This window comes from Mauremys mutica, chromosome 13, assembly GCF_020497125.1.
Source record: "Mauremys mutica isolate MM-2020 ecotype Southern chromosome 13, ASM2049712v1, whole genome shotgun sequence".
NCBI lineage: Eukaryota > Metazoa > Chordata > Testudines > Geoemydidae > Mauremys > Mauremys mutica.
Window position 1 is genome coordinate 51,797,278 of NC_059084.1, and position 26,405 is coordinate 51,823,682.

Sequence of the window (26,405 nt, forward strand, 5' to 3'; positions counted from 1 at the left end):
TCCCGACTGACCGGTAGCTGTCGGGCATTGCAAGCTTCCACCCTGCTATGGCCACTCGCTTCTCAACTGTGAGGGCTGCTCTCATCTTGGTGTCTTTGCACTTCAGGGCAGGGGAAAGCAAGTCACAAAGTTCCATGAAAGTGCCCTACCCATACGACAGCTTCGCAGCCACTGGGAATCATCCCAGACCTGCAACACTATGTGGTCCCACCAGTCTGCGCTTGTTTCCCAGGCCCAGAATCGGTATTCCACGGCATGAACCTGGCCCAATGCCACCATGATCTCCCAGTCACCACATGCCATGCTTCTAGGAACATCTGTGTCCCTGTCCTCATCAGTATAGTAATCACGCTGTCATCACTTCCTCGCCCGCTTTTGCAGGTACTGCACATACTGCTGGATTATGTGTGAGGTATTTACAATGGCCAAACTGCTGCGATGAGCTGAACAGGCTCCATGTTTGCTGCACTATGGCATCTGTGCGGAAAAAAGGCAAGAAACAATTGTCTGCAGTTGCTCTCACAGAGGGAGGACAACTGACGACTGTAGCTGCTATCCCACAGTTCCTGCAGTCTCCGCCAAGCATTTGATTTCTGGGTTGAGCTCCCAATCCCTGATTGTCACGGGTGGTTCTTGGTACATGTTGTCAGGTACTACCACTCCCCTCCCCCCCAACCCCCAGGAAAGCAACAGGAAAAAATAGTTTCTCACCTTTTTTCACTTTCACCTATGTCCACTGGCTGCTGCTGGCAGATGCGGTGCTGCAGTGCTACACAGCAGCATCCCCTTGCCTTGCTGATGGCAGACGGTACAATAGGAATGATAGCCATCATCATCGTCCCGTGGGTGCTCCTGGCCGGCCTCAGTGAGGTTGGTCGGGGGCTCCTGGGCAGACATGGATGCGCTCCTGGCCGGCCTCGGTGAGGTCAGTGGGGGCACCTTGACAAAAATGGGAATGACTTCAGCTAATTCTCTCTTTAAGTTTCGTCTAATGGAGATTCAGTCCTGCCTGGAATATCAGGCAAGCCTACTAAAGAACCAGAGTGGCAAACAGCCGCTCTGGGTTAGAGTCCCAGACATCCCACAGAAATGATGAGCTGCTGCCATTCTAGGGGGTGCCCCTGAAACAACCCCACCCATTGCTTCCATCCTCCCCCACCCCTCCTGGGCTACCATGGCAGTTATCCCTCCATTTGTGTGATGAAGTAATAAAGAATTCAGGAATAAGAAACAACACTGACTTTATTGCCTCTGCAAGTGGAGATCAAAGTGGGGAGGGGAGGCGGTTGGCTTACAGCAGGGGTAGGCAACCTATGGCACAGGTGCCAAAGGCGGCACGCGAGCTGATTTTCAGTGGCATTCACAGTGCCTGGGTCCTGGCCACTGGTCTGGGGGGGCTTTGCATTTTATTTAATTTTAAATGAAGCTTCTTAAACATTTTAAAAACCTTAGTTACTTTACATACAACAATAGTTTAGTTATATATTATAGACTTGTAGAAAGAGACCTTCTAAGAACATTAAATTGTATGACTGGCACGCAAAACCTTAAATCAGAGTGAATGAATGAAAACTCGGCACGGCACTTCTGAAAGGTTGCCGACCCCTGGCTCACAGGGAAGTAGAGTGAACCACCATTCTGCACTTGCTCAGCCTATAGTTGGACTGCTCCTAACTACTGTCCAGGCTTCATGAGCCATGGGAGCAAGGGGCAGGCTGGGGTAGGTGCGACAGTGCGGTGCTGCCGGCTGGGAGAGCAGCCTGAGGCAGAAGCCTCCAGCTGGCATCATATTCCAGGCAGGACTGAATCTCCATGAGACAAAACTTAAAGAGAGAATGACCAGAAGTCACTCCCATTTTTGTCCAAGCGCCCCTGACCGACCTCACCGAGGCCAGCCTGGAGCACCCATGTCTGCCCAGGTGCCCCCAACCAACCTCACCAAGGCCGGCCAGGAGCACCCACTTCTGCCCAGGTGCCCTCGACCGACCACACCAAGGCTGGCCAGGAGCCCCTATGACAGCAGCAGATGGTACAATAGGACTGATAACCGTCTCTGCTAAATTGCAAGGACAAGGAGCTGCTGCTGTGTTGCAGTGCAGTAGCGTGTCTGCCAGCAGCACCCAGGAGACGTACGGTGACAGTGAGCTGAGCAGGTTTCATGCTTACCATGGTATGTCATCTGCACGGGTAACCCAGGAAAAAAGGTGAGAAACGATTTTTTCCCGTAGCTTTCACAGAAAGGGGGGGGGACTGATGACATGTACCCAGAACCACCCCCAATAATGTTTTTGCCCCATCAGGCATTGGGAGGGCAACCCAGAATTCCAATGGGGGACAGAGACTGCGGGGACTGTGGGATAACTACCCACAGTGCAATGCTTCGGAAGTCAACACTAGCCTCAGTACTGTGGACGCACACCGCCGAATTAATACGCTTAGTGGGGACACACACAATCAACTGTATCAGATCGATTTCTAAAACTCAACTTCTATTAAATTGAACTAATTTCGTAGTGTAGACGTACCCTAAGTCTGTTACTGAGAACCACTGTGCTCCTGCTGCTACTGCAGCAACTACCTCTTGGTACTTGGCCACTCCCGGGGCAGAGGCAGGGGGTTACAGCGTTTAATGCTCTAAAATCCACTGTCATTTTCCAGGTCTTCCCATACCCTTTTGGTACAGGCCATGTCGGGGCATTATTAGTACTAGCCATTTCCACAATAACACCCTGTTCTAACAAGCTTTTAATGGTAGAATTTATCCCTTCCTCTGCTTCTAAAGGATAATTCTACTGGCGCTGTGGAGGGCGGACAGGTCTTCGGATTAAAACTTCAGTGTCAATTTTTCCACATTCTAATTTATTTTCAACCCATCCCTGGGAAACTTTTCCACTCATGGGCCCCCTTCTTCTTCTTGCCCTCCTTCCGGGGCCTTTACAGCCGCACACCGACGTACAGCATTAATGGAAGGCGTGGAAGTTTCTGCTGCCTCTTCACTATTTGCCCATAAGAACCCGTTGGCTAAATCCACAATGAGCCCCACACATTAAGATAAGGCATCCCCAATATTCCATCCTCCGTACCCACATCTCCAGTTTGATCCCGCTTCTGAATACAATAATCTACCCATGATTCCCAACTTCCTACACGGGTCAGGCTCAGTCTCGTGATAAATGCTTCCACTGTCTCCCTCCCTTGTGTATGATACTAGTTGTGTATCTACACAACTAGATCTGCAATTTATTTGATATAACAATAGCTACATTGACTTGATATTAATTGGGTTCCAAACATTTGCCAGAACTTGTATAAATAAATTAGCTATTTTAATTAGCTTATGGCAAGATCACTTGAGACATACAGGAATTATGCTGCAAGAGCAGATCCAACCCACTATTGTTCTAACCAAGTTTTCCCTTGGTTTTTAGAGAAATCCAATAACCTTGTTACTTCCATAACGAACCTTACAAAGAAACATCCTGTTTTAGTCAAACATGATTTTGATAAGTCATTTCCGTTACACACTAACGCTTCTACTATTGGATAGTAACAGAACCAAGAATGGGAATAGCCAGTGATGCATCCAGCAAGCTCTGGGACACCCCTTCCTGCATCAGTTTTGAGTTGGGGGGTGTGACGTTATCTGGAATTGATTTGATTACAGTGTTTTTAAAGAGCCGCTCATCTTTAAGTCTAGTTGGTCTTTTGGTGATACAAGGACTGGAAAACCCAAGGAAACTGCTTTTCTCGCTTTGTTAGCCTGTGTGGTGAAACAGCAGTTTACTTTTGTCGCTGGCTTGGTATCTCTTATGGGGTAATAACTACCAGTCTTAGGGGTGCATTTGCCCTGTTTCTCAGCAGTTTGTCCTGTATTTCGTGTTCTCAGTTGTGACTCATAAAGGCAGGTTACATCCAGATCCCCAGTTCGTGTAAATCCGGAGTAACTCGAGTCTAGCGGAAGCAGCTGCGGTGACTTTACACCAGCGGAGGATTTGGCCCCAGGAACAATTCGCTCCATCCGTTGGATCTGATGCGAACCCCAATACGCTTGTCGCGTTTACACTGACAGACGCTGTCCTGTGAGTCTGACACCGAGACGGGCCCCGGGGGAGCCAACGTGCCAGGTCAGCGAGGGGAGAGCGACTCAGAACAGGACTCACTCCGGATTGGGGTTCACAGATGAAGCGAGGGATCTCTGCACCCAGCGGGGCTCTGGGCAGGAAGGGGAGACACATTGTCCGGGAACGGAAGGGTTAAAACTGCCGGGAGGTTTGTGTTACATTCACCCGGGTGCCGGGTCTCCTGTCCCAGCCCGGAGCGGTGTGTGTGTCACTGCTGCCCCCGCGCGGCTGCCGGGAGAAGGGCGATTCCGCAGCCTGGGTTTTTGTATGATCACAAACCGGTTTCGTGTCACAGTGTCTCGCACAGTAATAGCGGGCGGTGTCCTCGGGCTTCAGGCCGGTCATTTGCAGATACAGCTCACTCTTGGGATCATCCCTGGAGATGGTGAATCGGCCTTTCACTGAATCAAGGTATTGTATATTACCCCCAGCGCTGTTGAGATAAGCGACCCATTCTAGTCCTTTGCCAGGAGCCTGTCGTACCCAGCTCATCCCGTAGCTGCTGAAGGTGAACCCGGAGGCTTTGCAGGAGAGGCGGAGAGAGTCTCCGGGCTTTTTCACATCCCCTCCAGACTCCACCAGCTGCACCTGGGACCGGACCCCTTGGAATAAAGACAGGTTATAAATATTGATATATAAACAGCGATAATAGCATCTATTGTTCTAGCTCTGCCCGTTATTCTGAGGAGGAAAATACCTTCCAAAGCTGCTAAAGAGAAAACTAAAAGGAGCAAAAATCCCATTTTCCCGGGTGCTGAAGGGGAAAGTTCTCAGGGACTGGCTGGTCACTGCACAGACCCAATGGCTGCGGATTGTGTCTCCAGGTGTAGCCTGGGCAGAGGGAGACACAGATTTAAACAGGAAACTGTCTCGCTCATTTGCATGTCCCCGCTTTATAAGAGACACACACTCCTGCTGCCAGTGATCTGAGTGACTCGCCCTAGGGCTCCGGGTGCGGGAGTTAGACTGTCCCGGCCTGTGTGTCTGTGCAGCGCCGGGCACAGGGCGCTGGCATCCTCATTAGACTTTCGGACCCCTATTAATTTCATCTGGTGACCCCTGGTTTGTATATTTGGGGAAAGGGTAAATATCTGCTTTACTGCTTGAACTCACAGGGCTGCGGCTTCTCAGTGCCAGAGCTTCAGGGTTTGAGTAGCCGCATTTGCACCTTCCCCTTTACCTAAGCAGGGTTGGCTCTAGGTTTTTTGCTGCCCCAAGAAAGAATTTTTGGCGGCCCCCATCCCAGGCTTAGGCTCTCCCCCCCCCCCCCGCACACCCCTGCTGCCCCAGTCCTGGGTCACTGGTAACTCGCTCCCAGGGCTGGGTCATTCAGCAGGAATTTTAGATGTGCACAGAACACAGACAGGATTGGTTCCCATATGGTTACAGAGCTGCAGTAAAGTGGAACAATTTTCAGCTTGTGTGATTGGAGGATATCTGGATGCATATTATGACTGTCCTCCATAAAGGAGGAAAAGTTGAGGTTCCTTTATTATTCTTTTGTTCCACTCTTTCTTTCTATGGGGAATTTGCCAATGTAATATCACTGTCTTCCTTTTAAACAAACAAACAATCAAGCAAAAGGCAATGGCTGTTGAAAATAGCAATTCCAGTCCTAAAAACCACTGGGAAGCATTTCTTGCTCATTTTTATCCTACTTTTTCTACAGCAAGTTACAGTGGATCAGCATATTTGATTTGGGAGAAATGAAGTAACAGCTGCCCAAACTGAGCTTGAGCACTCCTGAATTGAGAGGTGTTCAAATCTGGAAGGCAGGTGCTAGATTCCCATTCTGAATATTAGCTAGATCTGGAAAGGAAAAGTCAGTTTCTGCTTCCATGGCTCAGAGGTGGAAATCCTCCTACGTGCCTGGTACTGTATCTAAAGCTGCCCAGGTCCAGAGCCTCCCCTCCCTTACTTTTCATTTTAAATTCTAGTGGGATCCAGGTACGTCCCTTGCTAGGCTTCAGATAGAGACAGGCACTGTGCATTTAGTCCACCCAATTCTTCTTTGGGGTCAGGGGCAGCTCCAGGCCCCAGCAAGCCAAGTGCGTGCTTGAGGTGGCAAGCCTTGTGGGGCTCTCTGCCGGTCGCCGCGAGGGCGGCAGGCAGGGTGCCTTCGGTGGCTTGCCTGTGGAGGGTCTGCTGGCCCCGCAGCTTTGGTGGACCTCCCGAAGCTGCGGGACCAGCGGACCCTCTGCAGGCAAGCCACCAAAGGCAGCCTGCCTTTGGGGCTGCAGAATACCTAGAGCGGCCCCTGTTAGGGGGGTGGGTGCTAGGTGAGATCACACCAGTATCCCTAATCCACTCTGGAGATGTCTTCTGAAGAGGATATCTGGGGCAGAGCCTTCTACTCCTTGGGCACACTTGTTTCCCCGTTCACAGTGCCACCCCTTTCCATTCACAGCAAGCTGCAGCATGGCTCAGGTACCTCACTCCCTACCCCTCCCTTTCCTGTTGATAGCTGCCAAGGGATTGCTGGGAAATGTAGTTCTTTCCCTGCTCCAGGGTTGGCTTTATAGGGAGAGAGCTAACCAAGGAACTACAGGGTCCCATGGGTTCTCAGCTCCCATGCTGGATCCCCAGCTGCTCCATGGCTCTGCTTCTGCAGGGTTGTGAGAGGGGAGGAAGTGAGTTAAAAAAAAGCCCAAATGCCGCCCCTGCAAATGTGCTGACCCAAGCACCCACTTGTTTTGCTGGTGCCTAGAGCCGGCCCTGCCTGCCATGAAAAGGGACATTGTTGCATTCAAAGGAGCTGGATCTAACAGTGCTGGGGGTGCTGTCGCACCCCCTGGCTTGAAGTGGATTCCTGATATACAGGGTTAACAGTCTGGTTCAATGGATGTCTACACCCCCCACTATAAACATTGTTCCAGCACCCCTGGTTTCACTGCTGTTCTGCAATATCAGGGTATCGTTTCCTTTTGTGAACTTTATGAAATCTTGGATTCTCTCTGCTTCTCTATTCCTGTCTGTGTCTCTCTGAATGGGAAATGCCCTGAATGTGTGTATAGAAACCACTTCCCCTTTTTGTTGGGGTCCAGCTCTGCTCCGTGTCACTGTGTCTCAGGCGCAGTAATAGGTGCTGGTGTCTGCAGCTGTCAGCGAGCGGAGCTGCAGGGAGAACTGGTTCTTGGAGGTGTCTGCAGCGATGGTGATTCGGCTCTGGAAAGCCAGGGTGTAATTGGTGCCCTGGCTACAGGGCCGGCTTTAGGAAGTGCGGGGCCCAATTCGAACAGTTTCAACGGGGTCCCAGCAAGGATGACTTAAAAAAAAACACGTCAAAAACACATGGGGCTTGTACTCACCGGGCGGTGCTCCAAGTCTTCGGTTCCACTTCGGCGGTGGGTCCTTCACTCACCCCGGGTCTTTGGCGGCACTGAAGGACCCACCGCCGAAGTGCTGCTGAAGGCCCGGAGCGAGTGAAGGACCCGCCGCCGAAGTGCTGCTGAAGGCCCGGAGTGAGTGAAGGACCCGCCGACGAAGTGCTGCTGAAGGTCCGGAGCGCCACCAGGTGAGTAAAAAATAAAAAGGCGCCTCTAGCCAGGGAAGGGATTCTCACTGGGTGCGGGGCCCGATTCAGGGGAATTGGTGGAAAAGGCCTAAAGCCAGCCCTGCCTGGCTAGGTCCCTATATATACCCCATATATTCTAAGCCTTTCCCAGGAGCCTGCCGGATCCAAGCCCAGTCGGAGCCAGAAGAAATGGAGTAACCAGACACGGTGCAGGTCAGTGAGAGGGGCTCTCTGGGCTTCACCACGCTGGGCCCGGACTGGACCAGCTGGATTTGGGACCAGGCACCTGCAAAGACAGGACACGTTACAGTTAAATCCTGACCTCTCTTCCTCGGGGTTTGGTCATTTCCCCCGAAATTCTCCTCCTGACTTAGAGGGCGAGATGGCGAGTAACACCAGGAGCGACAAAACCTTCTCCATCTTCTTTAAAAGGTGAGAAAAAAGGACAAAGAATGAAATTCACTTCAGCCCCTGGGCAGGCGGGTCTCGGGAGAACCCAGGAGCTGCTCTTCAACGGGGACAGTGACTGGGAGATTTGCGTAAAGATCAGACACTCCAACATCACCCTTGAAAAGGAGCTGAAACCGCCCCAGCTCTTTAGCTCTGTGACTCTCTCAGAGCCGTGTAACCGGGCAGGGAAATGAACCAGCTATTAGCAAATGCTGTGTGATCTGTCCCCTTCTTTCTTTCTTTCTTTCTTTCTTTCTTTCTTTCTTTCTTTCTTTCTTTCTTTCTTTCTTTCTCTCTTACTAGAGTCTCCCAATGAAATTAACAGTCATCAGTTTAAAAACAAACCTAAGGAAGTGTTTCTTCACAGGAGACACAGTTAACCTGTGGAACTCATTGCCATGGGATGATGTGAAGGCCAAAACTAAAATTCGATTTTAAAAGAATAAGATAAATGAATGGAGAACATAAGAACCACTATACTGGGTCATACCAAGGGACCATCTAGCCCAGTGTCCTGTCTTCAGACAGTGGCCAATGCCAGGTGCTCCAGAGGCAATGAACAGGACAAGTAATCATAGAGTTGATCCATCCCTTGTCTCCCATTCCCAGCTTCTGCTTAACTAAGGCTTGAGACACCATCTCTGCCCATCCTGGCTAATAGCTTTTGATGGGCCTATCCTCTATACATGTATCTAATTCTATTTTGAACCCTGTTATAGTCTTGGCCTTCACAACATCCTCTGGCAGACAAAGAATTTCACAGGTTGACTGTGCTTTGAGTGAAGAAACACTTCATTTTGTTTCCTTTAAGACTGCTGTCTATTAATTTCACTGAGTGACTCCTAATTCTTGTGTTATGAGGATAAGTGCAGGACCGGCTCTAGGCACCAGCAAAGCAAGCATGTGCTTGGGGGGGGGGCACATTTCCAGGGGTGGCATTCCGGCCTTCCAGGAGTTGAGGCTTTCGGGGGTTGCAAGGAAAAGAGTTCGGCCTGTGGGCTTACTTGAGATTCACGGGGTTTACTGTACAATTGCCCACTAGAAAAGAGAATCTGGGAACATGGAAAGCTAGAAGGAGCTGGGAACAGAGCCTGGGGCTGGACCAGACAAACGTCTGCAGCAGGGTCTAGTTCTCTTTAAGATTTTGCCATCCCTACTAATGGGACTGACCGCACTGGCTCCGGGGGAACAATTTGTGGGGCAAGGATTACTAGGCTAGGAAGGGTTTGCAGGGCCACTCTCAACATCCCAATGGAGCTGAAATGAAGACCCTCTCTGAGCGCAGACCCCACTGTTTCCAATCAGGTTTGCCTCTCTGGGCTCGAATCTATGTAGGGTTTAAATGGAAATCGGGACCGTTTCCAAGCTAACCAGTTTGCATCAAGCTCAGAAGCCCTCAGTCCTGAATTTCAGGGGTGTGCGAGGGGCCAGCACATCTGGGAAGAGGAGAGCACAGAGGTGCTAGCACAGACGTGTCAGCCAATGCAGGGTCCCTTCACTGGGCTGTCTTGTAACCGCGATGGTTTATAATGTCAGAACGCAGTGAGGCACGTGAGGGGAGCGATCAAACAGCTGGTTTGTGGATCTCCAGAGTGAAGTTCAGCCTGACAGCTGGATCCCACGTGCATCGACCCTGTCCTCTAAGCGAACGTGGACTGGCCCTTGGCAAGGCTGACACAGAGCTCAGGCTATTTCACACTCGTGTGTCTGCATGGAGAGAGAGATTCCAGACCGGGCGCTCCTAGGGAAACCTAGGGGGACCTGTCCGTACAAATAGGCAGCGTATACAGGGGGTCAGGCTGATGCAGCCAGCCCCATTTCCGCCCCACCATCACCGCTGGAGCCCAGTTCCCCCAGTCGCTCTGTACGGCCGCAGCAGGCTGCCCCAGCCAAAGGCGCCTGGTCTGACAGAGCAGTGACAAAAGAAGACCTGACTCTAAAGGACTGGTCAGAGGGACAGGGCGTACGGACACTTTTCCAGGAGAGGCGATCTCCTCTCTCCGTATTTCTGCAGCACCCCGCTGCTTCCACCCAGCGGCTTTGGGAGAAGCAAAAACTCATCTGAACGTACCTGTCAGACTCAAACACACTCCTAACAAAGGCGACACCAGACGCCATCCCGGGCTCATTCCGCGCTACTCTGGGAACAACGAGGCGAGTCAGGGCCAGGCTAACTCCTCCCACGTGTTCGTTGCTTGTCTGAGAACCAAGCGCTTTCCCGAGCTGCTGCCTGGCGCTGGCTTGCACCCAGGGACCCACGCGTGCTCCCCCCCTGAACACAGCCCCTCTCCCAAGCAGCCCGGAGAGACGGGCAGGTGCTGCCCTTGTCACAATCCGACAGTGTCCTGCAGGGATCGACAGGGATCTGTGCTGACTTCTCTCTCATGAGAGCAGGATCCGGGCCTCGGGTGGTGGAGATAGTCCCGGGATCGTGTCACACGTGCTGGTGTAGCTGAGAAACACCTTTGGGGGCAGCTCCTCAGCTGGTGGGAATGGTCAGCGCTGAAGTCAATGTCAATTCACACCGGCTGAGGATCGGCCGCTGCTTTCCTCTGGCCTTTTGCAGAGCGATCAGAGCCGCAAAGGGGGGGAGGGGGGTTCCCAAACCCAAACGCCTTTAAGTGCAGCCCTGCTAGCAAAGGAGCCTCCAGTAACTCGTGCGGATTATTGTCTGGCTGCGGTAAAACAACAAACAGAAAAACATCCCCAGCAGTGAGTGTAATTCACAGCTGCTTGGATGCAAACCCCGCTAGTGCTGGGGAAGAGGAGAGAGGGATTTGGGAGCTGAACTGTCCGGGTGAGGTTTTTTCATGGCTCTGGGACAGACTGAGTGGCTCCCTCAGACCCTGTTGTCCTAATCCCTCCCCCCACCCCCTCCATCCCCACACACACTCTTCCCTTTTGATCTGTGGGATATTTCCCAACCCTAGACATGTGAGGCATTCGCTACAGGAGCAGGTCACTGTAAGAGGGTGGTGATGGGAAGAATCTGCTTGCATCCGAAGAAGTGGGTATTCACCCAGGAAAGCTCATGCTGCAAAACGTCTGTTAGTCTATAAGGTGCCACAGGATTCTTTGCTGCTTCCAATGAAGGTGAAAGAGAAAGACACCAGGAGCCTTTTACCGAAAAGAGAGAGAAGCAGGGAAAGAAACACTGGTGGGTTTTAGACTAAGGAGTAAAACTCTCTGATCTCGCTTCCAGTCTGGGTGGGAAGTGAAGTTGGAGGGGCATGAGCTGAAAGAAGAGCAAATGCAAAAGCGATTCCCCTTTAACAAGACAAGTTGCCCCCAATAGACCATGTAGCGAATACAAGCCCCGTCTTTCTTTTGAGTCCAAGCGATGCCCTTGGAATGAGGTCACAGAGCCATCAGCAGCCGTTGCTGAGCAGAGTGGAAAACACCGCAAGTCAGGGGCTGTGCAAACACGTGTAAAAGCCACCGAAAAAAGGGGGGGGGGCAATTTTTTTTTCTTGAGGAGACAAAAAAACTAGAGCCGGCCCTGCGCTCCAGCCGCTACCCAGGAGCTGACCGGACTCAGCACTGAAGTTGAACCCGGAGCGAGGCGGAGTCAAATGGCACCTGCAGATCCTATGTGCAAACGAGCGATTTGTGTAGGTACAGAGGTAAAAAATGATGTTTTCCAACCTCCAGGGCCCCTTTTCCGTCCTGTCCCCCAGGCTGGGCTGTTTGCTCTTTGCACCGTTGCTGCCCCCTGGTGGTGGACGGGAGACGCGGACGCTGAAGCCTCCCGCTCTTTCTCTCTCCCCTTTTTGTATTATTATTAAAAGCAGAAAATGAATATTTTGGAGGGATTCTTTATTTATTTATTTGTTCGTTTAACCCAGGATTTTTTTTCTCCTAGGAAAATGCTCTTTGGGCAAGAAAAGCCACCGCAGGTGAAAAATTATTCTACTAACTAGACAAATAACCGAAAACAAAACAAACACACAAAGAAAGTTGGTGGGTTCTAGTGCCAAAAGCTGAGCGATCAGGGCCCTGCTGTGGGAATGTGTCACTGACAGTGGTGACTCTAAGCGGAATCATAACAACATAAGAACAGACAGACTGGGTCAGACCAAAGGTCCACCCAGCCCAGTATCCTGTCTACTGACAATGGCCAATGCCAGGTGCCCCAGAGGGAGTGAACCTAACAGGTAACCTAACAGCGATCTCTCTCCTGCCATCCATCTCCACCTCTGACAAACAGAGGCTAGTGCAGGGTTTCTCAAAGGGGTCGTCTCTTGTGTAGGGAAAGCCCCCGGCGGCCGGCTGGGCTGGTGTGTTTACCTGCCCTATCCACAGGTCTGGCTGATAGCGGCTCCCCCTGGCCACGGATCACTGCACAGCCCATGCCGCATGCAGCAGCTCCCATTGACCCGGAGCAGCGATCCGCAGTGATGGGCCAGACCTGTGGACTGGACAGGTAAACACACCAGCCCGGCCGGCCAGGGGCTTTCCCTACACAAGTGGTGACCCCTGTTTGAGAAACCCTGGGCTAGGGACACCATTCCTTACCGTCCCGGCTAATAGCCATTAATGGACTTAACCTCCATGAATGTATCCCAGCACGGTGAAGTGAAGAGGGTCCTAGAGGGAACCGGAATGAACCAGGTTGAGGCTCTGTGGCCTGTGTTATGCAGGAGCTCAGACTAGCTTCTCATCCTGCTCCGTTCTGGCCTTTATGTCTATGGATCTGTGACTCCCTGGCAGATTGGGGGTGGGCTCAGAATTTGTCCCTGGAGAGGAAAGAAAGAGGCAGGGACCCAACTAAGAATGTTCTGCGCTTTGCGGGAACTTGTATAAATTCCTTCACCTTGTGTAAAAGCAAAGAAGAGGAACAATAATAACAATAAAAGGGTTTGCTGCTGCTCGGCCCTTTCCCAGAACTGATCTCATTGTCACTCACAGGCCTCGGGCGCCCCCAACACCAAACCCCTTCTCTGATCATTGCAGGGGGAGGTTTTTGTCTGAGCTCAGCCCGGCTTCCCCTCACTGTGTCTCCCGCACAGTGATACCGGGCGGTGTCCTCGGGCTTCAGGCCGGTCAGTTGCAGATACAGCAGGTTGTTGGGGTTGTCTCTGGAGATGGTGAATCGGCCTTTCACTGAGTCTGCGTAAAACTGTTGGCTCCCATCAGTGTAAATGCGTGAAACCCACTCCAGCCCCTTCCCGGGAGCCAGCCGGACCCAGCTCATATCGTAGCTGCTGAAGGTGAAGCCGGAGCCTTTGCAGGAGAGGCGGAGAGAGTCTCCGGGCTTTTTCACATCCCCTCCAGACTCCACCAGCGCCTGGGACCGGACACCTGGGAATAAAGACAGGCCATTAATATCGATATAAAAACAGCGGTAACGCAATATTCTTCTCACTCTGCCAGTTTTTCAGAGGAAGAAAATACCTTCCAAAGCTGCTACAGCGAAAATTACAAGGAGAAAAAATCCCATTTTCCCTGGTGCTGGAGGGGAAAATTCTCAGGGACTGGCTGGTCACTGCACAGACCCAGGGGCTGCGGATTGTGTCTCCGGGTGCAGCCTGGGCAGAGAGAGGCACAGATTTAAACAGGAAACTGTCTCCCTCATTTGCATGTCCCCGCTTTGTAAGAGACACACACTCCTGCTGCCAGTGATCTGAGTGACTCACCGCAGGGCTCCGGGCACAGCACAGCACAGTAAAGGGTAGATGAGGGCAGGACATCATCTCTGTAAACTGCTTGGATGGTTCCCACTCCGTGCAAGGTCAGATTCTGTTCTCAGATACTCAGGATAAAACTGGAATTTACTTCAGGGCACCGATTCTTTATTGGGCCAGTTTCAGTGAGAGCAGAATTTGGCTAAGTCTTTTCATTCCATTATTTTCACCTTAAACACTCCCAGAACTTGTCTGAGAGCTCTCCCTCCCTCCCCCTCCCTCTCTCTCTCTCTCTCTCTCTCTCTCTCTCTCTCTCTCTCTCTGTGCATTTGCGTGTGTTTATATATATTTATATAAGCCCCCATACAAACACCTATACACACATATATATATCTGTGAGTGCTTGAAGGTGTGGAGACTTGTATGTGTGGGTTCTTGTGTGACTGTGTGTGTGTGTTGATGTGTATAGGTGTTTGTATGGGGGCTTGAAGAACTAAGTGTGTGTATGTGTGTGCGTGTGTGTGTGTGTTTGTGTGACAGTGTTTATGCGTTCATATATGTTGGTATCTATATTTGGGTTTGTAACTGTGTTTATTTGTGTGTATATTCACGCGGTGTCTGTGTTAGGGTGTTTATGTGCGCATTGATCTCTCTTTCTCTCTCTGTGTTTCTGTTTTCTTTTGGGCGTGTTTGCAACAGAAAAGGGAGTGAGAGGAACTCTTTGCATGGCCGTGTCTGACGTACAGAGCAATTCCAGAGTGAAGGATGAATAAGGTGCATTTAGAAATGCTGCTGGCCTGGAAATACCTATAATCCGGGGACCTGCATTTCTACCCTGACCCTTTCTCTCCGATGCTCCCATCACGCGGTTCCTTCCTGTCTGGGACTCATTAGCGCCCCCAGGCGGAGAACTTCCTCTGCGGCTGCCAGGAAGGTTTTTGTCTGAGCCGGGACTGGCTTCCCCGCACTGTGCGCGTCTCTGGCGCACTAACACACGGCGGTGTCCTCCGCTCTCGGGCTGCTCACGTGCAGGTAGAAGCTGGTGCTGTCCTTGGAGGCTCTGAATTGGCCCTGGCTGGAAGAGGCGTAGTGCTGGTTTTCTGACTCATCATAATACTCAACCAGCCACTCCAGCCCCTTCCCGGCTCCTGTCTGACCCAGCTCATCCAGGTGCTGCTCAGAGCGAACCCGCTGGTGGCACATTGCAGCGCATGGGACTCTCCGGGCTTCTTCAGCGCTGGCCCCGACTGGGTCAGAGCCACCTGGGAGCGGGCCCCTGGGGGAGAAGGGAAAAGAGGCAAATAGTAAATACGATAAAAATCAGCAGCGGATTCAAGCAGCGAATGTAAGTGAACGGGAGAAGAATCAGCCACATGAAGCACATGTTCCGGGAAAGGTGTGAGACCCAGAGTGAAGCGATGTTATAAATCGCAGCGTCACCCTCGCGCTTCAATACATTGATCGGTGAGAAAATACCTTCCAACGCCGCAGCAAGGAGAATTAACGTTAGCCAAAGTCTCATTTTCCCGGAGGTCGGAGGGGAAAGTTCTCGGGGGCGGGGGGTGTTGGCTGGTGTCTGCACAGACCCAGGGTGCTCGGGACAGACTCCCGGGTTGCAACCGGGGAAGAGAGAGAGAGAGATTTAAACAGGTTCCTGTCCTGCATTTGCATATCCCCCTCCTTGGGACCCAGAAAACTTCCTCACTTCAAGAGCTCAATGTACCTGCCTGTGGGTTCAGAAAGTGGCACGAGGAAGCGAGGAAGGATCGTTCAGGGGGCAGGGCACCCACCTGGGGCTTTGAATGCCGAGGCTCCTTTCGCTGCTCTAGCCCAGACGTCCTGTGTCACCCGAAGCAACAAGTCACTTATTTAAGGCTCTAGAGTCTAGTGGGATTTTCCAAAGCCCCCCAGGCACCCAACTCCCATTGCTGTACCTCAGTTCTCCGGCTGTGAAATGGGGATAATGGGACTTTCCTCCCTCTGTGGGGTGCAGGGAGGATAGATGAGATAGAAAGTAGGAGGTGCTCAGATATGAGGGTGTCTGAGGGAGGGGGGGACATGTGTGTATCTAAGAGATAAAACAATCTGTTACTGTGGGTGTGATGCAAAGATCACGGGAATGAATGGAACGGGTCCATCAATTACCTTCATTGGCCTTGGGCCGTTCCCTGATGCAGCGACGGATGGATATTCCTGACACAGCAGCTGGTTGGGTGCCATGATTAACTTGGGCAAGAAATGTCTAGCGTAAGGAAAGAGTCTTAGGCCTTGGCTACACTTGCACGTTATAGTGCAATAAAGCCACCTAGAGCGCTGACCCTCACTCCCCGTCCACACTGGCAAGGCATGTAGCGCACTCTGACTCCATGGCTGGAGCGCTCCTGGTTCTCCACCTCAGCGAGAGGAATAACGTTTGATCCACTCCTGCTGGAGCACCATGGCGCTCTAGGAGGCTTTATTGCGGTATAACATGTAAGTGTAGCCAAGGACACCTAATGCGCTCTGACTGGCCTCCAGAAGCGTCCCACAAAGCCTGTTCTAGCCACTCTGGTCATCAGTTCAAACTCTATTGCCCTGGCCTCAGGTGGCCAACTGTCAGATCTGGGAATTTTGCCTGCCCTGGAGGTAACATGCATGTTGTAGAGGTGACTTGATAATGGGAGCTGCAAAAGCCAGCGTGCTGAGCGGGGAGGTGCCTCACCTACCCCCTTGGACAGGGATGGGCAAACCTTTTGGCCTGAGGGTCACATCGGGGTTCTGAAATCGTACGGAGGGCCGGGTAGGTAAGGCTGTGCCTCCCCAAACAGCCTGGCCCCTGCCCCTTCCCACTTCCCATCCCTACTGCCCCACCCCTATCCACACCGCTGTCCCCGACAGGCTCCCTGGAACTCCCATGCTATCCAACCACCCCCTGCTCCATGTCCCCTGACTTCCCCCAGGGACCCCCGCTCCCTCTTACCATACTGCTCAGAGAACCAGGAAAGGCAGCTGCACTGCCTGGCTGGAGCCAGACACGCCGCCGCGCAGTCTAGAGCACCGGAGCAGGCTGGCGGCTCTTGCAGCTGCACTGTCCAGCAGGAGATTGCAGCCCCACCGCCCAGAGTGCTGGCAACACAGCAAGCTGAGGCTGCGGGGTGGGGGAACAGCAGGGGAGGGGCTGGGGGCTAGCCTCGCCAGCCAGGAGCTCAAGGGATGGGCAGGAAGATCCTGCAGGCTGGATGTGCCCCACGGGCCATAGTTTGCCCACCTCTGCCCTAGGAAATGCTGAGATTACAGGAAATGCTGAGAAGAGGTTTCAGAGGGGCAGCCGTGTTAGTCTGTATCAGTAAAAACAACGAGGAGTCCTTGTGGCACCTTAGAGACTAACACATTTATTTGGGCATAAGATTTCATAGACTAAAATCCACTTCATCAGATGCATGGAGTGGAACATACAGTAGTGGGTATAAACACACAGTACATGAAAAGGTGGGACTTGCCTTACCAAGAGTGGGGTCAGTGCTAAGGAGATCAATTCAGTTAGGGTGGATGTGGCCCATTCCCAACAGTTGATGAGAAGGGGTGAGTATCAACAGAGGGAAAACTATTTTCTGTAGTGACCCAGCCATTCCCAGTCTTTATTCAGGCCTAATTTGATGGTGCCAACTTTGCAGATTAATTCCAGTTCTGCAGTTTCTCATTGAAGTCTGTTTTTGAAGTTTTTTTGTTGAAGAATGGCCACTTTTAAATCTGTTACTGAGTGTGCAGGGAGATTGAAGTGCTCTCCTACTGGTTTTAGAATGTTACAGTTCTTGGTGTCTGATTTGTGTCCATTTATTCTTTTGCATAGAGACTGTCTGGTTTGACCAATGTACATGGCACAGGGGCATTGCTGGCCCGTGATGGCGTATATCACATTGGTAGATGTGCAGGTGAATGAGCCCCTGATGGTGTGGCTGATGTGGTTGGATCCTATGATGGTGTCCCTTGAATAGATATGTGGACAGAGTTGGCAACGGGGTTTGTTGCAGGGGTTGGTTAGTGTTTCTGTTGTGTGGAGTGTAGTTGCTGGTGAGTATTATGCAGGACAGTTTTGCTGTGACAGATTGCTCCCATATGTGGATCTAAGAGGGGAAAATCTGTTACTCTGGGTATGATCCAAAGTCACTGACATGAATGGAATGAGTCCTTCCATTGCCTTCAAGCGGCCTTGGACCTTTTCTCAATGCAGCTATTAGTCAACATTCCTTCCCCTGAGAAAACTGCTGGTTTGATGACCTGATTAAGCCAAGCAAAATTGTCTAGTACAGTATAAGAAAAGCCTGTTACATTCTTCTGGCCCCTGATGGAAAGCCCATTGCAAGTTAGTGGAAAGCTTCCCACTGAGTACATCATCAGCTGTGTCTCCGTTTGCAGGCTGTGGATTGTCTCCCCAGGTGCAGCCTGGGCAGAGATAGAGACACATTTAAACAGGAATATGGCCCCTTATTTGCATATCCTGCCCCTTATAAGAGACACAAACCCCTTTCTCTTTCAAGCATCTAGCTATTCCCTCACGCCGGGCTTTCCCAAGGCTAGCAGAGGAGAAATCTGTGCTACTCTGACTGATTGGCGGGTGCCTAACTCCCTTAGACCCCTTGGTAAAGAATACTATTGGCTTTGTATTGGCTCCCCAGTAATCCCACACCGGGACAGGACAGAGACACGCAGTTCTAGTGTAATCTACATATTCAGCTGGAATATCCCATGGGATCAATCACTCTATGTGCTCCGCCTCTCCCCCATACAGAGATACCGGGCGGTGCCCTCGGCTCTAGGGCTGGTCATCCGCAGATAGAGCAGGTAGTTGGGATGGGATGGCCCCTGGAGATGGGTTTCAGAGGGGTAGCTGTGCTAGTCTGTATCAGCTAAAACAAAGAGGAGTCTTTGTGGCACCTTAGAGACTAACCCCTTTCTTTCTTTCCTTCCCTGGAGATGGTGAATCGGCCTCTCACTGAATGACGTACAACACCTATCCTCATCCCCGCTTCTATAAGCGACCCATCCCACTCCCTTCCCAGGGTCCGACGGGTCCAGTTTCTATTATATTCAGTGAAGGTGAAGCCAGAGACTTTGCAGGAGAGGCAGAGAGAGTCTCTGGTCTTTTTCTCATCCCCTCTGGACTCCTCCAGCTGATGCTGTGACTGGACAACTGGGACTAAAGAGAGGCTTAGAAATGGCTTCAGGAGCTACCAGACAGAATCATAGAGCATCAGGGTTGGAAGGGACCTCAGGAGATCATCTAGTCCAACCCTCTGCTCAAAGCAGGACCAATCCCCAGACAGATTTTTCTCCCACATCCCTAAGTGGCCCCCTCAAGGATTGAACTGACAACCCTGGGTGAGGCCAAAGCTCAACCCCCTGAGCTAACCCATCCCCTGTCCCTGCAACGCCTGGGTGTTGTATCGGGAAACAGAGACGAGACAGAGCTGCAGTGAGGCGTCCCAGGAAAGTCCCGGACTCTTGCTTTTATTCACTTCTCTCATACATATAGGTTATTCACTACTACATGATTGATACACCTGTTTACTTCATTCTGATTGGTTAAGGCTGGCTTGCCTCACCGGGCCATTGTCCTGAGTGACTAAAGCTAGCATAACAGAATGTCTGTTCTGTACTATTGAATGGTTCAATGCAGCGACAGCGTGGCTTGCCAGCACTTGTACCTACATCTCACCCTTTTTTGTTTTGTTAACATGACTAATACTTACGAGGGGGCCCTGGGTTAGTCCACGGACAGCCCTTAATGAAGAGAGAAACAAATGAGGGGACACACTGAATGCCGCAGCAAAATAGCACAAGTAAGAGTACAGTGAGTCCTCCAAAGGTGACAAGCTGATGCAACCACCCAGTGTTAGGAAGCCATGAGGAGAGCCAATCCCACCATCCCGAGAAGGGGTCTGGATTGTATCTGATTTGATCTGTTAAATTTTTAATTATCTTGAGTTGATTTTCAACTGAATGATGATGATCAGAAATATTAAAGCAACACATATCATTAACCTTTTCACATCCATAATGATGCAGCATAAGTAAATCTATAGCCGCTCGATTTTGCAATACCCCATGGCAGAATAAATGTCTCCCACACATTGGTGGAAGGGAGAGGGGTTGCAACACCTTGCGGCAAACACAGAACGGTCACACAAATGTACATAATCCAACAAAGAGAATTAGCATTTAAGCTGGCTACTAGCGCAAGAAAGTAATTTTCTGTAGTCTTATCCGCCTTAGTTTGCTCTAATACATGTTCAGCCTGCCGTGATAAAGCTTTGACCTGCCCCCAAGTTATGGCAGTGTTAGGTGTGCCACGCTTTCGGGCCTTGTCAATCTTGTCCACCCTATCCGTCAGGGTTAGACTGAAATCCGGAATGGGATTCTTTAGCCCCTGATGCCAGGCCATCTCTCCACGGCTTCACAAAGCGAGCGGGAACCCACACAGGGCCGGTTTCAGTTGACACTGCTGCGTAGCCCCGGCCCCAGGTGATGAGTGGCACAGGCAGGCTCCACTCTGGTCCTGGCAACTTGCGATATATCACCTTCGGCGCCGGAAGGGGCTCGGTCTGTCTATAATGGCGCTGGGCTCTAGATAAAAACTGATTATTAAACAAAGTTAAATTCAAATGATTCAGTGTAAACAAGACACGAGCCAGCCATTCTTCCTTATCTGGCAAGGATAGGGGCACTCCTCCTTTTTGTTTTTGTTTAGTAAGGGCCTCCTTTAGGGTGCGGTTAGCCCTTTTAACAATGGCCTGACCCCGGGAATTATAAGGAATGCCGAATTTGTGGAGAATGCCCCACCGGGCACAAAATGCGGCCATGGCGGAGGAACAGTAAGCAGGGCCATTGTCGGTTTTCAACTCAGCGGGGCTGCCCATTACCGCAAAACTGCGAATCAAGTGATTACAAACATGTTTGGTAGCCTCCCCTTTTTGGGCAGTTACCCAAGTGTAACCAGAAAACGTGTCGACGACAACGTGCAGGTATTTCCAAGGGGAGAAGGGGGGAAAAAGGGTAACATCCATCTGCCAAAGTTGATTGGCTCCGAGACCACGGGGATTTACCCCTATGGGAGGACCCTGTGGGTTAAGGGTTCATTGAGGACATTGTTGAACAATACCTCGAGCATTAGAGAGAGGGATTTGAAATTGTTTAGCCAATGCCTTGGCATTTTGATGATGTAGGGCATGACTTTCTATAGGAGTACAAGGGAATGCCCTGAGTTGGGCATCCGCCTGGGCATTGCCTTCTGTCAACATGCCAGGGAAAGATTGGTGGCTTCGAATATGAGCAATAAAAAACTGATCGGTACGGGAATGAATGAGATGTTGCAATGCTAAAAACAAAGCTAGCAAATTTTTATCTAGCGCTGGTGATACATAGCTACCACTAATATTTGAAACAACATTGGCTACATATAAACTGTCAGTGATAATATTAAACGGTTGCATAGAAAAACGATTAAAGGCTAAAATTACTGCAGCCAGCTCAGCACGCTGGGTGGAGCTTTGGGGTAGGGTAAACAGAGAACACCAGTGAGTAGTAGATGGGTCACGCCAAGAGAGAACCCCACGGTGTGGACTTCCGTCCGTAAATACTGTAAGCACATCTGGCAGCGGGGTTGGTGAGAGCAAATAGCAAAAGTTAAGGGGTAATTGCTGCGTCATGCCAAAAGGGGGGTCCTTTAAGGTATGAAAGGTAAAGGTTCCTGTATAACCTGCACACGCACATATATTCATTCACACAATCATTCATTCAGGTTCTGTATAGATGTTATAGTTACCAGCCTAGATGTTGCTCATGCCAAGTTACTGGCCAGGTATCTTGGTCATGAGGATGGAGCCGAGTCTGTGTCAGATGCATCTGATGCTCTTGGAGGCTGGCAGCAGAACCATAGACTCAAAGTCCTTATTCTTTAGAGTCCAGTTTTATAGGGATTTTTCCCTATGTCAGTTCATGAGAGTTGCTTCATTTTGCTGTTGCTAAATCAATCAGCAGGTGGCTGGCTCCATGTTGTCAGCCAACACTGAATTCTTCAGGCTGGTGACTCCCTAACCATTCATTCATTGTTTAAACTAGGCATTCATTCACATACATTCTCTATCTTAATCACATCTATTTCACTGTCTCTTTACCTTTTGGGGTGTTACCAATTTATGTGAGACTCCCTGTCTTTTAACAAGCAAAGATAAAGTGAGATGAAAACTTACAGAGGGTGGGGGTCTCTATCTATACACTATAACAGCTACTGTTTTGGCTTACTTAGAGATAATTAATGTTTAACAAGTTTTATACAAAGTATTTCTTTGAGCAGGGTTCACACAGACACAGCTGGTGGCTTGCAAGTTAGAGGCTAAATGTTGGGAATCACAAATTTACTTCTAACATAAACCTTAAGTTATAAAGTATTAATTAACAATAAATTAATAAATTATTTTTATATAAACCATGTTTAATATAAACCTTCTTTAATATCCCTACATAATCCCCCTTTTGACACTACGATATACATATACTCGTTAGTGTCACTTTCTATGTAACCTGTTTAAAAGAAGGTACTGTGAGGCAACATGGGTTGTGCCAAAAGCACATGCTAAACATTTCAATAATACAAATACAATTTAATACTAAGACAACTATCAAGGGATGTAGCATTACTGGTAGGATGCCAGTAGTGGTTGGGGACCATCCAAAGAATATATTATACCAGTAATAAGTTGTTATTTGTTTAGTAAAAACAGTACTGACATTGCATTTACATTTATCTACTGGGGACTGCTAACACTCTGCCCCTTGATCTATGATCATTACAGTAGTTGTTGTTATGGTAGGGCACAGGTGATCTATTGTAAACAAACCAAACAATTATAACCAGGTGAATATAACTAAAACCATTACAATTGACTAAAGACCAGATATAACCTAAACACAAATTCAAACAATTATAGTTATAATAATTGGGAGTACAATAAAACCATAACCATTACAATAATTGGGTACATTGACACATAAGATGAGGTCCAAGTTTGATGCTGCAATAGCCATCAAACAATAAAAGTTTCTGAGGTTCTTAAGCACACACAAGAAATAAGATTTTGTAGGAGGACCACAGTTGTCATGCAAGATTAAGCTGATTTGGACTTAAACTAACATTTATTTGCTAAAATGTTGCAGAATTTCCTATTTTTAACAGTTGTACTTAAGAGGTTTTTGAGGACCTGAAAGATGGGGCCCTGCAATTATGGGCCAAGGTCTTACAGGTTATGGGAACCCAAGAACTACCCTTTAGGACTTGGGGAAGTAGAACCAGAGTGTATAGAGAAAAGTGTGGAAAACCTAACAAAAATAAACCTGATGCACTGGGGACCAAAGTCTTTTGGACACAAGTGGTGATTGATAAGTTGGATGGACATGGGGGAAGTAGAGAGAGGAAAAGACATTTGCTCTGTCTAGTGTAGTATTGGACCCAATGCTAGCACAGGACACCACTAGAGACAGACACAGAACATGCAACAGAGAACATGCAACACAGAACACTGAACACAGACTTTGTCGCGACACTATAACCATGGTATTTTATAACTCTTCAGCTGGTACCAGCTCTCCTGATGTTTTGGTTTTAGAGCCTGAAAGATAAAAGCTTAAAAATAAATTAGCACAGTGCTTTCACATGGCAGACTCTGCTTAGTCTCTGCCACAGTGTGTTTGGTACTTGGGGCTGCACAAATGCTAATTAAGTGGTGCAAAAAAAAAAATTTTACTTTAAAATCCCCAGCCACTTTGCCATGGCCTGGAGGTCTGAGGCAGAAGCAGGCACTGTTGTTACTGTTGCAATGGCATTGTGGCCCTGGGAGGAGGAATCTACCCAAATAGTCCCCTTTCCACTCTCCAGAGGGGTCCCAAAAACCTGCCCCTTCTGGGGTCTCAAATGTTGTTTGTTTTTTTTTGATGTTACTGCTGTTGTAAGATGTGAGAGTGCTGTTTTAACTCTCTGTACCCAACCTTAAGGGCATCTAACTGGGTTTGAGTACTACATACATTTTTATTTCTCTGCTTTTGCAGCAGAGGCTTGAAAATTTTGATGCAGTTTTTTTGTTTTGTTTGTTTTTACATTTTTCCAACAGTTGTGAACAACAACCAACCACAAAAAAAAAACAAAAAAAACCCTGATAAATATTAAGCACTATAACCCTTAATTCCTAAAAGAGCAGCTTACAATGGTTGTTTCACATATTTTCTTTCCATGTTTTTCGGGGGTCCCAAGCCTCTTTTTCCCAATGAGCCATTACTTTCCAATTTTTTACCCCTTTTTCCAATTGGGATAGTTTTTCTTTTAGAGCTATTTTCTCCTCTTTACAGGCTGCTAGGTGGAGGTAGCTGTCATTACAAGCCTTCCACAGCAGCCAGATCCCTGCAGCATCTGAGTACGGGAGGGTGGAGTGCCGAGCTACCACCTCACCTGCCTCATTGGGAGGGTCATAAGACAGGGGAAACATCAAAGGGATTTCTCCCTCCCATTCTTCCAATAAGGGGTCCTGCCCGCTCGCCCGCGCCGCTGCAAGGGCGGCACAGACAGCACCCTGATGAAGGGACTTCTGCCCCAGGGTGTCCACCACTGGTGTAGAAGTTTTTGGTGCTAAAAAAGGGGCTGGTGGGAGCACTCGGGGATAGGCGGGAGGTGCCTCTACCGAGAGCAAGGGAGGTGCGGAGGGGGACGCCTCTTTTCTTAATCTCCCCACCGCAGCTGAACAGTGCTGCCACAACAGAATATGTTGGATCTCGGCTCGAGGTTCCCTAAACAATGCCTCTCCGATCTTTATCCAATCGGAGTGATCTAGGGAGCCTCGGTTCGAGTACCATGGGCACTTATACTCAATCACTCGGAGCAATTCCTCCAAGTGCCGTAACGATACTGCAGTACACCCGTCCTGTTTGATAAGCTTCAATAACTCTTTTGCATGATCTTTTTGCTCAATGGATAAATCCCCCCCCATTACTCATGAGGGAGCGCGTTGCGCTGTGGTGCACCAAGGCTAAGCCAGCCGATGAGTCGGGGGTCCTGTGTCTGGATCACGTCGGGGTCACCAGATGTTGTATCGGGAAACAGAGACGAGACAGAGCTGCAGTGAGGCGTCCCAGGAAAGTCCCGGACTCTTGCTTTTATTCACTTCTCTCATACATACAGGTTATTCACTACTACATGATTGATACACCTGTTTACTTCATTCTGATTGGTTAAGGCTGGCTTGCCTCACCGGGCCATTGTCCTGAGTGACTAAAGCTAGCATAACAGAATGTCTGTTCTGTACTATTGAATGGTTCAATGCAGCGACAGCGTGGCTTGCCAGCACTTGTACCTACACCTGGGAGAGGAGAGAAAACCTTCCAAAGTCTCAACGATGAGCACTAAATGCAGCCAAAGTCTCATCTTCTCTGGTTTTGGAGGGGAAAGTTCTCAGGGGGATTGGCTGCTGTCTGCACAGACCCAGGGGGCTGCGGATTGTCTCTCCGGGTGCAGCCGGGGAAAACTATTTAAATAGAAAATCTCACCCCTATTTGCATATCCCGCTCCTTAAAAGAGCCAGAAACTTGCTCTGTGAATGGAGTAAATTTCCTGTCCTCTGCCTCCATGCACCCCAAACAAGAAGAGTTGTCTGATTTTACTGATTCATACAAAATTACTCACCAGTAATATGTGCCATCCACATGCGCGATAAAGATTAAATGTGGAACTACGGTGAAAATGCATCTAACCAGCCTGCAAACAGCACTTCTGTGTGGTCTAGAAGCAGCTGCAGTAAAAGAAGCAGAGGTGAGAGTTCTTCGGAAGATGTCCGGTGTGAGGTGTAATGATTCCAGACACATGAAGAAGTCGGAAGGAGTCTGGGATGGGAATTCAGGGTGCAGGATTCGTTGCAATGAAAAAGACTAAGCTGCTGGTGACACCGTAGAAGTCAAAGAGATGCTCGGATACCGACAGGGAAATATTGTGAGAGTCGGTCAGACCAGGAGGCAGAGCACGTGGGCAGCAATGGATGGTGACGCTGCGCTGCTACCTGCAAAGATGTTTAGGGCTAATGAGAAGCTGAAGAAGAAACCCTATAATCCTCGTCCTTTAAGTAACTGACTAGGACACTACTGACTCGTGCAGGTCATTGCGAAGATTACACCGGCTTCCAAATCAGTTTTTGTCCGGACCGCACTAGCTTTCTGCTCACTGCGTGTCTCGCACAGTAATAGCGGGCGGTGTCCTCGGGCTTCAGGCCGGCCATTTGCAGATACAGCAGATTGTTGGGGTTGTCCCTGGAGATGGTGAAGCGTCCCTTGAAGGGCTGGGCGTAGTTGATGGTAGTTGAAGTTGGGTGTATTTCCCCGATCCACTCCAGTCCCTGTCCAGGGGCCTCTCTGACCCATTGCATCCAGTAGCTGCTGAAGGTGAAGCCGGAGGCTTTGCAGGAGAGGCGGAGAGAGTCTCCGGGTTTCTTCACACCCCCTCCGGACTCCACCAGCTGAACCTGTGAAAAAGCACCTGAAAATAAAGACACAATGAGATTCCTAGAGACCCTGGTTCCTAGTGAGATTGTAACAAACGTTGGGGTCCCCAGTGTCCTCAGGAAATCAGTGCACCTGTGGAAGCTGTTTCAATGAGAAGGAAAAATAACCACAGTGCCATGTTCC

General features: G+C 49.8%; 1 pseudogene and 1 gene segment (V, D, J or C); both read right to left on the reverse strand.

The window, feature by feature from the left end:
* Positions 1-7,187: 7,187 nt before the first annotated feature.
* Positions 7,188-10,214, reverse strand: LOC123347671 (annotated as a pseudogene).
* Positions 10,215-14,696: 4,482 nt separating this feature from the next.
* LOC123347672 lies at positions 14,697-26,400 on the reverse strand. The segment is given in 4 exon segments: positions 14,697-14,985; positions 23,576-23,634; positions 25,946-26,256; positions 26,355-26,400. Coding segments are annotated over 4 exon segments (705 nt in total).
* Positions 26,401-26,405: the final 5 nt, after the last annotated feature.